This window comes from Diceros bicornis, chromosome 11 (genome assembly GCF_020826845.1).
Source record: "Diceros bicornis minor isolate mBicDic1 chromosome 11, mDicBic1.mat.cur, whole genome shotgun sequence".
NCBI lineage: Eukaryota > Metazoa > Chordata > Mammalia > Perissodactyla > Rhinocerotidae > Diceros > Diceros bicornis.
In genome coordinates this window covers 4,961,163-4,974,682 of record NC_080750.1, presented here as the reverse complement: position 1 = coordinate 4,974,682, position 13,520 = coordinate 4,961,163, and the positions used below count along the sequence as shown (strand labels likewise).

At 37.3% G+C, this 13,520-nt stretch overlaps 1 protein-coding gene across 4 annotated transcripts in view; it reads right to left on the bottom strand.

Moving 5' to 3' along the window:
• SEC24B (SEC24 homolog B, COPII coat complex component) overlaps positions 1-13,520 on the bottom strand; it is an 85,931-nt gene that overhangs the window by 33,941 nt on the left and 38,470 nt on the right. For all 4 annotated transcript variants that reach the window (XM_058549888.1, XM_058549889.1, XM_058549890.1 and 1 more), the window contains one exon: positions 2,571-2,651. In XM_058549888.1, coding sequence (XP_058405871.1) covers positions 2,571-2,651 — 81 coding nt within the window. The remainder of the gene's footprint in view (positions 1-2,570; positions 2,652-13,520) is intronic.

The following is a 13,520-nucleotide window of genomic DNA, read 5'->3' as shown; positions in this document are numbered from 1 at the left end:
CTTCTGGCATTTCCCTTTTTTTTTTTTTAAACTTTTATGAGAAATTTTGAACATACACAAAAGTGGAGAGAATAGAATAATGAACCCCCGATACTCATCACTCAGCTTGAATAACCATCAATATTTTGCTAATCTTGTTTCACATGTTCCAACCTCATCTTTTTTTCTTTTTTTACAGAAATATTTACAAGAAAACTCCATATTTTGTATCATTTCACTGACAAATACTTCAGTTGGTATTTCTAATAGATAAAACCTTTGTATTTAAATATATGGATTAAATATATTTTATATATTACAATACTAATAAATATTTATTTATATATATAAAAATAGTTATAAATAAAAGTTATTTTTTTTTATTCTCTCAGCAGGAATGGGGCTAAGAAGCAGAAAACAAAGCAAAGCAATAAGAAGGGTGTCAACTACTCTTTTCTCTAATTTGCCTTTTATCTGATCTGCGATCTATAAAAAAAGTCCATGGAAAGAGGGGCATGTTTCCACAATCCCCTAGAAATCTGCGCTATGTGAAGAGGCAAAACTGTGGAAGTATGGAAGACAGTGTCTAGAATAGTGTCCAGTCCCTACAATAATGTCTGGCGTGTAACAGATGTCAAATGACATTTAATGAACGAATGTTCTTCATTTAAATTTAAAACAAAAACAAAAATTTTAGTAAAACTGTGGAAAAAAACTAGAAAATTTAATCATTATATACAAGAATAAAAATGAAAAGAAACCCTCAAAATTACTCTACTATACATAACCATTATTAACATTTTGGTATATTGACTGTGAGTCTTATTTTAAAGTCAAACCTACTATATATATGTATTTTAATCTATTTTTCATATAAAAAAATTATATTCTTCATCAGCAATCAGACTCTGCAAAAAATATGTTCTTAAAAGTATCTGACTTGGGGTCGGCCCCATGGCTTAGCGGTTGAGTGCACGTGCTCCGCTGCTGGCGGCCCAGGTTTGGATCCCAGGCGCACACCAAGCTACCGCTCGTCAGGCCATGCTGAGACCACGTCCCACATAAAGAGGAGGAAGATGGGCACGGATGTTAGCCCAGGGCCAGTCTTCCTCAGCAAAAAGAGGAGGATTAGCATGGACATTAGCTCAGGGCTGATACTCCTCCCACAAAAAAAAAAAAAGAATCAAAGGTTCACGGATATTATAAAAAAAAAAGTATCTGACAAAATTTTTACCAAGTTTTCGAGGAATCACATCTTTGTATTGGCTCTAATTTTGGAGATACACTCCTCGACTTTCTGCTCTCTACCATCTTGTGGTAATCAGGCAAGAGTCAGCTCACTGGCTTTCTAGTAACCTCTCAGACTTCCTAAAAGGACAGGAGCTTCAATGCAGTGCCATATCCTTAGAGTTCCTGCTCGTCCTTCCCCATGGTGACAGGAATACGAGTAGAAAAGCCTCTTAACAGGACAGCAGTCAACAGCATAAGACATAGAGAACTGGAGTCAAACATGGAGGTCTAAAACTGTACAGTTAGAGCACTCATCTTTTAGTGAATAAGTAACTCTTCTAGGATATTTCTATAACAGTGATTGCTTTGCAATGGTCCACAACTTCCTACACACGCGCACACACACGTACATCCCTAGGGAAAAAATCCTTAACTACAAAAGACTGACTAGCTTATCCAAGTATTCTCGAAATATTAAAAGTGAAATCTATACTAAGCCAAGCAGACTGAAGTTTTCTATTGATTCATAGGACAGTGACAGCAAGATCGTGTGTTTATTACGTACAGCACCCTCCAACCTCAATTAAGCTTCATTCTGGATTATTATCAAAGCGATAAGAAATAAAGAGAAGGGCAAATTCACCTGTTCTGTTAGTCCTAAAGTCTGGAATTGTCAGAAAGAAAGAGAAAGAAGCAGTTCAGGTGTGGCTGTCAGGCTGTCAGTGACGAAAGACAGGCGAATGAGGAAGATCACAGCACAAGATATTATAAGGAAATGATTATCAATTATAAAAGGTTGTAGTGTTTTTTCTTTTAATACTATCCACCACTCCTGTTCCTATGCAATGACCAAAGTTATTTCCAGACATGGTTAAAAATAATGCCTCCAAAACCTACCCCCAAGTTGGTTAATGTATTTCCCTGGTGGAGGCAGCCAGGGGTTATGGGGGGAGTAAAGAGGCAAAGACTATCTATATTGAGAGGCTAGTTGGAAGGAATTCAAGGACCTATGCATGAGAACCGAAATATAAAATTACTGAAGGAGTTATTAGCATTAAAAAAAAAGGAGAAAGAAGAGGAAAATTATTCACTATTAAAAGTCTTTTAGAAAAGGGAAAAAGATAAAGAGTTTGATAACAAAAATAAAATAATAAATTTCCTTAGCCCTTCCAGAAATAACATTCATAGTTGTTATATGACAATTGACACTATCAAATTAAGGCTGAGAAATACCAGGACAATGTGCTTTTTTTCTGTTAAAAATATAGCTTGCAATTATGTATAATATACGTTCATGTTTGAAAACAATTGATGGTCAGTAACTCTTCAAATAAACATCAGATAAGCACAAAACGAGCTACCTGGGTAGCTGCCTCCTTCTAGGGCATCATAACTATTGGGCACTGGAGAAGCACTGCTCGTGGTAGAAGAGCTGTCCACACCTAAAACAAAAACCCAAATATCTACTAAGTTTAAAATGACAGTGTACCTTAGAGCAGCCTTTGGCAATTCTGAAAAAGACATTTTGCTGAACTAGGAAAATTGCTGACTAGTACAAAAGTAAAGTGATGTTTAAGACATTTAAAAAACCACATATAAATTTCCATTAATAAGAATAGGGGATGAGAGTGAGGAGAAACGTAGCTGATGAGTGGAACAAAATTTAATCAAATACATGTGAAGGTATCTTAGACAAGAATAGGTACCAACTATTAAAAGTAGTCAAACACAAAAATAAATTTTAGATTGATAGAAATGTTAATATAGTCACACTTCAAAGATTGCATCTACCAAATCTCAAGTTATTAAATACATTTGTTAGTATCAGGATATTTTTAAGATAATTAAATTTTAATGACTTTTATAACAGCACAGTTGTATGAAACCTTCATGAAAGAGGAGTCTAGAGCTTGGATAAGCTTTTGTACACCTCAGTTTATTCATCTACAGAATGGAGATTAAAGTACCTGAATATTTAATAAGGTAATACAAATAAAAGGCACTCAAATTTAAGTGCTAGATTATGAGAATTTTTATTATGTGTGTTCATTCAAAACTTGTAAGATTAACAGGAATGTTCAGTGGCAATTTATGATGAAATTTAGTGACAGGTCACACGATAGTAGAACATAAAATATATTGCTTTCATTCTTTCACTCAACAAATATTTGATTGAGAGCCTACAGTTGCTGTGTTGATGAATAAAACCAAACATGCACGTGGTCCCTCTCTTGTGTTAAGAGATCTTGGTCCTTTTTACGTTTCATCTAAGACAAAATTCTGTGGTACAGAGGTGATCCCTAACTCAACACCAGTATTATAACTGGGGTTTAAACTACATTTCAGGTTAGTTTTCAACTGTGATATAAAAAGAATGGGCATGCCTAATTATCTTTGATTGAATAATTTTGGATAATTGAATAATTTGGATATTTGAATAATAAATTTGGATAAACTGAATAATTTGAGAATTAGGACTCAGGACATAAAAGCTAAAGCCTTTTGCGTGGGCACATTTATTTTCAGCAAAGAACATGATTTGGAGGCAGAAGACTCCAGCTACGTTAGACTCTGTCATTTACTTGCTATATAACTTTGGGTAAGTGACAATCAGCAATACTCTCTTCTGCAAAATGAGAACAATTTTTAAAATGCCCTATGTGTGCTTTTGAATGTTCTTGTGAGGCTTAAATGAGATAATGGATACGAAGCAAGTTACAAAGTACAAGGGCTATAAAATAAATAGTAGGTAGAAGACACTAGTATTTACTAAGTGTTTTCTTTGTGATACACAGAAAATTGTTTCATATATGTATGTCATTACATGGCTCTTCCTTTCTGTTCCTTTTATTTGTCAATTTATAACTAAACAAAAACGCTGACATATAAGGTCAAAAGTCTTGAATAGCATTAAAAAACAATACACCAAAACTCAAATATTCATCAACAGATGAAGGGATAAACAGAATGTGGTGTATCTATACAATGGCATACTATTCAGCTATAAAAAGGAATAAGTAATGATACATGCTACAATGTGAATGATCCCTGAAAACATGCTTAGTGAAAGAAGCCAGACACGAAAGGTCACATATTATATGATTCTATTTATGTGAAATATCCAGAATAGGTGAACCTATAGAGATAGAAAGTAGATTGGTGGTTGCCAGGAGCCGAGAGGAGGGGGAAATCGGAAGTTACTGCTTAAGTGATGATAAAAATGTTTAGTTCTATCTAGTTCAGCACATTCGCAAAGTTAGACTGCACAACAGCCAAAACGACAGAACTAGATAGAGGTGGTGGTTGCGTGACACTGTGAATGTACTAAATGCCACTGAATTGTGCACTTTAAAATGGTTAATTTTATACTATGTGAATTTCACCTCAAAACAAAACAATATGCCAAGACATTTCAACGGGGAAAGAATATTCTTTTCAACAAATGGTGCTGAAACAACTAGACATCCACATGCAGAAGAATGAAGCTAGACCTCTTCCTTAGACCTTACACTAAAATTAACTCGAAATGAATCATAAAAATAAGTAAATGTAAGTGCTAAAACTATAAAACTCTTAGAACACAGGAGTAAATCTTCATGACTTTGGATTAGGCAATGGATTCTTAGATAGAACAACAAAGGCACAAGCAACAAAAGAAAAAATAGATAAACTGGACTCCATCAAAATTAAAAACCTTTGTGCTCCAAACAATACCATCAAGTAAAGAGACAACCCACAGAATGGGAGAATATATTTGCAAATCATATATCTAGTACGAGTCTAGTATCCAAAATATGTAAAGAACTCTTATAACCCAACAAGAAAACAACAACCAACCAAATTAAAATTGGGCAAAGGATTTAAACAGACATTTCTCCAAAGAAGATAAACAAATGGCCAATAAGTACAAAAAGAGATGCTCAACATCACTAGCCATTATGGAAATGCAAATGAAAACCACAATGAGATACCATTTCACGTCCACTAGGATGATTATAATAAAAAGATAATATCAAGTTTTGGCAAGGATGTGGAGAAACTGGAACTCAATATGGAGATTGCAAAAATGTGTGGTCACGTTGGAAAACAGTCTTGACAGTTTCTCAAAAAGTTAAACAGAGTTACCATATGACCTAGCAATTGCACCCAAGAGAAATGAAAACATACAGCCCCATAAAAATGTGTACATGAATGTTCACAGGAGCATTATTCATTACAGCCAAAAAGTGGAAACAACTCAAATGTCCATTAACTTATGAATGAGTAAATAAAATGTGATACATCCACACAATGGAGTATCATTCAGCACTTAAAAGGAATGAAGTACTGATACATGAACCTTGAAAACATTATGCTAAGAGAAAGAAGCCAGTCACAAAAAACCCACATATTATATGATCTATTTATATGAAATGCTCAAAACAGACAAATCTGTAGAGACAAAAAGTGGATTAGTGGTTGCCCAGAGCTGTGTGTTTGTGTGTGTGTGTGTGTGTGTGTGTGTGTGTGTGTGTGTGTGTGTGTGTGGAGAGGGGTAAGAATAGGAAGTGACTGCTAAAAGGTATAGAGTTTCTATTTTAGGGTGATGAAAATGTTCCAGAATTACATAGTGATAGTTGGAGGACTTTGTTAATATACAAAAACTGCCAAATAATACAATTTAAATGAGTGAATTTTATGGTATGTGAATTATATCTCAATAAAGCTGTTATAAAAATATACCACAGCATTCTCTTGGATCAAGATAAACTTTTAAATGCAAATATCAAGAAATAATTATTCTTGAAAGGGAATTAAGTCCAAAGGTAAAAGATTACTTATAAATATCAAATTATTTCAAAGAACATAATATTGCTTAATTATGCTGCTTAGCTTCTTTCACATCAAATCTAATATTAATACTTAAAAATATTGTCCATTTTAATAATATTGCTATTCCTACAAACTTTAATGTATTAATTTTATAGAAATAGTTATTCTGTTTCATTTATTGGGTAATTTGAAACCTGCTAACTTACTTCAAAATTCGCTTTCAGGAGAAAAGAACAAATGTAAATCTCTATTTGGAACTTGTTAAAATATCAAAACAATGATAAAAGTTATAAATCCAGATGAACCACTAAACTGAACAGATTCAAACTTTGCTAAAACTTATTGTTCAGATTAACTCTTTTTTTCTGTCCATTCACTTTTATTCAGCCCCAACACAATGCTACAAAATCACAGAAGTGGCAGAAGGTAAAGTAAGGTAGACTCTCTAACAATCCAACGTTCTAAGACTGCTGAGTAATTAAGTCTATAATTGATCTGCTACATAAGTTAATGAAACTGCTGTCAAGACTAGTATCTAGCGGTGAAAGTCAACTCTCCTCCCACACCAGACTTCAGAAGGCCAGTGATGAGCTCAGACCACACAACTAGCCCTGTATCTTCCTCCAAAGAAATCCTTGTCTCTATGCACGAAGGCTTCTTGCTAATCAGGGTCTTCTTTACAACGGGGTTATTCTCAATTTCCTGGATTATGTGACTTTTGACACTCTCCATTTCAAAGTAGCGTGTAGAGAGCACACTGGATTGAGAAGCAAGTCTTATATTCTACACCAGTGTTGTCCAATAGGAATATTACAGGAGCCCTATGTATAATTTTAAATTTTCTAGTAGCCACAAGTTTTGGAAGCTGGGAAGTCCAAGATCAAGGAGTCAGCAGGGCTGGTGTCTGACAAGAGCTCTCCCTTCAGGTTGGAGGCAGTCCATCTCACTGTGCGTTCACAGGACGTCTCCACTGTGGGCACATTGTGGGGAGGGGGCATGATTAATTCTAATTAGGCCATGCCATCACTGCCAACACAAATCAAAATGGCTTTTTGTTTTAAAAAAAAAATTACATTCTGAAACATATTATGTTAATATTCTGAACATGCTTAAAAACACCTTCACAAATCCCTCTACCATCTTACAGCATGAGGTCTGAACGCCTTTGTATTGTCATAAAAGGAACTGCCAAGTCTGGCTTTCTTTTCACCGCCGTCTCCCACCTGTTCCTGTACCAGCCTCCCTCTTTTACCTTACAATGCAGTCACACCAAACTTCTCACTCTTCACCCAATACTCCATTTTTTCTTGTGTTTATGCACTGTACGTACTGGTCCATTAGCCTAGATTTCCTTTCTCCACATGGCAAATTCCTACTCATCCTTCAAATTTCAAATCCTCTGTGAAACCCTGCTGATAGGCCCATGGAAATGCATTTCCTCTCCCATGTAGGGACATTTTTTCAACCCTGGATTCCTGCACTTTCCCAGATGTTCTGCAGTCACATGTGACACCTGCTTCCCTCACACTATGTGTGTGGAGGCAGCTACGCTGCTGCACTGATCTTGGAACCAGGACACCAAGCAAAACACTGCTTTCTGCGCACAAGCCGGTTTCGGTTGTGTGACCAGCTCTGGTACTCGTCCCACCCTTAAACCTTGCACAGATTCAGTCCGCCTCGGTCACTGCACACCACAACTGGTGATGGTAAGTATTCTGAGACCAACGGAGAGTGAGTATGAGTGTGGTACTTGGGAAGATTTTCCCTCATTCTTTTACTGGCTCTACATCACAGGTCGAGAGGAAGAAAAGGAGTTGGAGGAAAAGAGGGGGAGCTGAATCTGAGGAAGAAAGCAAGTGAATGGACCAAAGGAACAGCTCAGAATCCATGAAGCTGGGGAAAGATCAGGATACGCTTAAGCCTCTGAGAAAGACTTTTGCTGTTCTCTAAGACAAGCGACACGAGTCAAGTCTGAGGCACTTATACTGCTCAGCTTGAAAGTAATCAGATAATCTAAGGTTCTATGTCCTCATAACTTGCATAAAACATGGACAAAGTGTAAGTCAGATTCCATCTCCACCACTTGCCAGCTGACAGAAAGCAGACGAGACACCTAGCATACCCGAGCCACACCACACCTACTCCCCTGGGCTGCTGCTAAGATTAAACAGATATAACAGATAATAGCCAGAGACTCAGGAAATGTTCTTCATTTTCTCTCTTCCCTCCCCCTCTCTCCTCCAACAATGCTACAAATCGCTGGGGGGCGGGGGGAGGGGGGCTTTGGAGACAGACAAGAACCTCCTGTTTGATAAAGCCAACTGGTTGTTCCCAGACTTCAACCAAACTTCCTTTAACATTTATCACTGCTAACCCAATTACTTTTGATCTGTCAACACCATTTCCCTCTTTTGGAAATGCTAGTCTACACTCTCCCTCTCCCATCTTCCTGCTTCCTTAGTCTAAAAACTCACTTTTCTCACCAGATTATTCCAGCAGTCTCTAATTTCAATATGCTCCCATCAATTCTTCTCTATGAGATCTTTCTAAAGTGGAAATTTGGTTATGTTATTTTCCCATGTAACTTCTTCAGTGACTCCTCACTACCTTCAAGATAAAATCCAAACTCCTTAATATGAAATACAAGGTTCTTAAAGATCTCATCCAGCCATCCTACCCAACTTCAATCAATTCTTCTTAGCACCGTCCCTTGCAGACCACAGGTCCTAGACTCACTAAAGTTCCCCAAATATGCCATTTTCTCTCAAGCTTCTTGCTTTGTCTAAAAAGTGTCTGCCTCTCCCCAGATCCCTCACCTGCCTAATTCCAACTTCTCTTTGTAGATTCAGCTCAGGTATCCCCCCAGCCCTCGGGAGAATCTTCCCCATCATCCGGCCTACATCTGGTTCCAGGTTCTCCTATGTATGCCTATAAAGCACTATGATTAACACAGGACTTACCGTAATTTTGTTCTATATTCCGAACTAGACTGTGAGCTTCTTGGGTTTTTAATCAAGCTTACAAATGGGGCATTATTAAATAATCTGTTTATAAATCGCTTGTTCAGAACTCAGAATACACCTTTTCAGAGAAATAATGAAATAACTGGTACTTATTATCCCAAGTTAGTTTATAGGCACTTAGAAAACCCACAATCCATATTATTGACTAAAGACCATTTATTTGCAATAGGCTGGAAAAAATAAAGCATTTGCAAATGTTTGGTAATTCAGTTAAGTAGATTTGGGGCTAGTCTAGACATCCAATCACCATTTGAACACTATTTCTGTTCGAATGTACCTTTTGAATTCCAACTCTGGACACTGGTCCCAAATCTCCTTCCACTGTAGCCCCAGTACTCTGGCCCCCTCGCTGTACAGAAAGCTGGAGTTTCTAGCTATCGCTATCATACACACAGGATGTTTGCAAGCTGGATGTATTTGCCACCTGCAAATACATCACCACATTTTCTTTTTAAGGTATAAGATTACCGACACCCCTCAAATTAATACTTTTCTTGATGGCACGGATGTCCTTTCATATCTTTCACAGACTCAGGACATGTATTAAATTCATAAAATTTGAAAAATATATTAAATATGTAATTCAATTCAGTTGAAAGATATTTACTTGTTAAAACAATAAAACAGTATATCAATTACAGGGAAAGATAGGTTTGAATCCTTTTAAGGATTCTCTTTCGGGGGATGGGGAAAGGGGGAGATGGTCATACAGTACAATCTTCCAGTTTTAAGATGAATAAGTTCAAGAAATCTAATGTACAGCATAGTGATTACAGTTAATTCTGTATTATATACTTGAATAAAAAGGAACTCATTTTGGAAGTTAGAGCTAAGCAGGCCCATATCATCTTGTTATCTACAAGAGTTAACTTGTTCTGTGTCCAAATACAACATTACCCTTTAAAATACTCAAGCAACTCATAAACATGTCGCTATCTCTGATGAAGTGCCTGGCACTGAATAATTACTATTAGCCTGTGTGAAAGTAAAACAAAAACTGACTAGCACCTTAAAACTCATTATGAGAAACCAAAGTTTTTTCCAACATCACTTAAAAATATAGCATCAAGCTGTCACATTACCAGAGCCATAGGAGAGAGCTTCTTGTCCCCTGGCCTCTTCCCAACCTGAAAATTCCCTGGAGGAAAGGCGACTGGGAACACACAGAGCAGGGGACAGAACATGAGCAACAGTGTCTTCCGGAGACTAGGGCTGACCAAAGCCTGGAGGCTGAGTTAGTCTTTGGTTATTTTTTTCCACTTTCACTTTATTTCACGCCTCAATTTTAATTTCACTGCTTATTCCCTTTCACTCCCGTTCTCGAGTTAGTGTTCCTTCCTATTACAAATACAGCAGTACTGGTCTGCAGGACTGCACCTAAAACTAATGACAGGTCCACTCTAGTACGGCAGCTGAAGGCGTGAATACCTGTGACTGAACAGACTTAAGGAGAAGAATTTAAGATAGAACCATCATGAGAACCTGACAGCCCACTGTCTGCTCAAGTTTTAAGTTTATTCTCCAATTCTGAACTTTTAGAAGCTTCCAACAAAACATAAGACTGTCCCTAGTACAAAATCCTATTTTAGTTTCTAAGTGTGTATTTAATGAGAAAAATTTAAAAAGTAAGCCTATTTGTAGGATGTAATTAAAAAAATATATAATTAGATAGTTTAATGCAAATTAGAACTGAAATCAAATAGTTTTCTTTTAAAACTGAAAGTTTAAAATAAATATTCCTGTACTTGACTACTAGAGAGACTTGCTGCCAAGGAAAGCACAAGTTTTTTTTGTTTTTTTTTTTGAGGAAGATCAGCACTGAGCTAACATCCGATGCCAATCCTCTTCTTTTTGCTGAGGAAGACTGGCTCTGGGCTAACATCCGTGCCCATCTTCCTCCACTTTATATGGGACGCTGCCACAGCATGGCTTGCCAAGCGGTGCGTCAGTGCATGCTCGGGATCCGAACCTGTGAACCCCGGGCTGCCGCAGCGGAGCGCATGCACTTAACTGCTTGTGCCACCGGGCCGGCCCCGAAAGCACAAGTTTTAGTGAATAAAAAGCTAAAATAAGTGGATAGTTACTTTAACTATAACCATAAAGAGGCAGATTACTGATTTCCAAACCTGCTACTTAATATTTCATTACTGTTCAATAAACTTTTTTGAAATTAGAGAACAATTCCACACAAACTAAACACACGCAAATCTCATAAATATAGTGAATGAATCTCACCGAGATGCTTACAAAGTAGACCACTCCAAACCTCTCCTTTACAGAGATACATGTAATCTCCACACCAACCTGAGCTACTTTTACCTCTTTACATATGAAAAAACTACTGTAACTGAGCAGGGTTTAAAAAAATAAAACTAAAATTTTAAATTTCTAAGTTTTCTTTCCATTTTTTCTTTCCCTTCACTCAAAATGTCCCTTTAATTTGCAATCGACAAAAATATAATTTTTTTTTTAAAAACCATGAATACAGAACACCAGGGGTCTAATAAAAATGTCCATTGGTTAGTTTGATTACTTTGCTGCATAATAAAGGCAGCCCCGGCGGAAGACAACACGTAAGTCATCCTCTAGTGTGCCCGAGTTCCCTGGACTCCAGCTGGGCATGGAGACTCCTTCCTCTCTGCAGACAGAGACCTCAGTTTGAATCTCTACTCTGCTACCTAGTAGTTGTGTGACCAGAGACCAATGTTACTTAACTTGTTCAAACCACAGTCAACTTATCTGTAAAGTGGAGTCAATTATCTCTGCCCTGCGGCACTGTTGAGTAGAATAAATTGAGATAAGAAGAGGACCTCAATGTTAGTAATAAGAGCTTAACTTGTTGAGCATTTACCATCTGCCAGACGCTGTTCTAAGCTCTTTTCAAATATCTTCAATCTTCAAAACAAACATAGCTAATTGTTACTATTATTACACCCATTTTACAGGTGGGTAAATTATGACTCAATGAGTTTAAGAAACTTGCCTAAGGTCACAAAACTAGTAAGTGACAAAGCCAGGATTTGAATCAGAAAAATAGACACAAAACCCCAAGAGACATACTAGTTCTTTAGCGCTTTGACTGGCACACAATAAATGCCCCAAAATGTTAGGTATTATTAAAATCTAAATCCCATGAGTTAAGAACTCAGGAATTTTTAATCTGTAATATAGTCAAGAAAGAAAGTAGTTAAGATAACATGATAGGAGAAGAGCCATAAATGCTAAATCTTTTTGATCTCCCAATTTTTTTTTTCAGTCTAAGGAAATGGAATTTTCAACAATTGTACCTAATTGCAAGCAGAACAAAAATGGGAGTAATTTAGGCTGACAAATAACATTATACAAAATAACATTTTTGAAATGTGCAAAATAAGGATTATGAGATAAAAAGTGAAATTATTTAGATGTGAATTAATATATACCTTAAAAAATAGTAATAATTCAGGGCCTGGGAGCAATGACCCATCAGTAGCAATGACCACGCACTGCAATCAGATCTTGATTTCTAAAATATCCTTCTCCACTAAAGGAACCAGGACTCGTCGGAGAAACAGCTCATTCCAGGGCTGCAGCAGTGGAAGCACAAGATGAGCCAGGAACATCTTACTGAGGCCTTAAAGTACTTAAAGTACGTGCTTAAAGATTCATGGGAACATTTTAAAAAGACAGTTTGAAGGAGCTGCCACTAGCCAAGTCTAGGACAAGTTGCTATCAAAATGACAATGTTCATAATGGACTGTTACCAACTGAATAAAATAAGAATCCATGAGTCAATATGAACCCAAAGAAATCAACAAGGGAGAAGGGAAAGCTCTTCTTCACAATAAAACCTCAACTCAAACATAGGAGAAATGTTGGAGTTAGAACATCATTGGGGCCGGCCCTGTGGTGCAGCGGTTAAGTGCGCGCACTCCGCTGCTGGCAGCCCAGGGTTCGGATCCCAGGCGCCACCAAAGCACCACTTGTCAGGCCATGCTGTGGAGGCATTCCATATAAAGTGGAGTAAGATCAGCTGGATGTTAGCTCAGGGCCAATCTTCCTCAGCAAAAAGAGGAGGATTGGCATGGATGTTAGCTCAGAGCTGATCTCACAAAAAAAAAAGATCATCATCAATGAATGCTAAAACTAATGGGTGACAATTTAATAAAGAACAGAACATTTACATAGTATCAAAGAATCTCCCCACAAACCACTTATTAATTTCAAGAGGGAAAAACAGTACCTTTGTTACCCCAGCCCCTGACCCCATAAGGCATTAACCACAACCCTGCTCAGAACAAGCCTAACACATTCTCTTTAGGTGGCAGGAAACCACACAGAGAGGAAGAAAGAGACGGCTGAGACATAGAATGGAAACCAGTTAAAGCCAGGTGAAGGCAACATGGCAGTCTGACTTGACCTGACAGAGTCCCCGCAGCTCGTTATACACTCACTGCAGTCCACTCACCATGCTATGTAACATGCCCACCCGCGCCA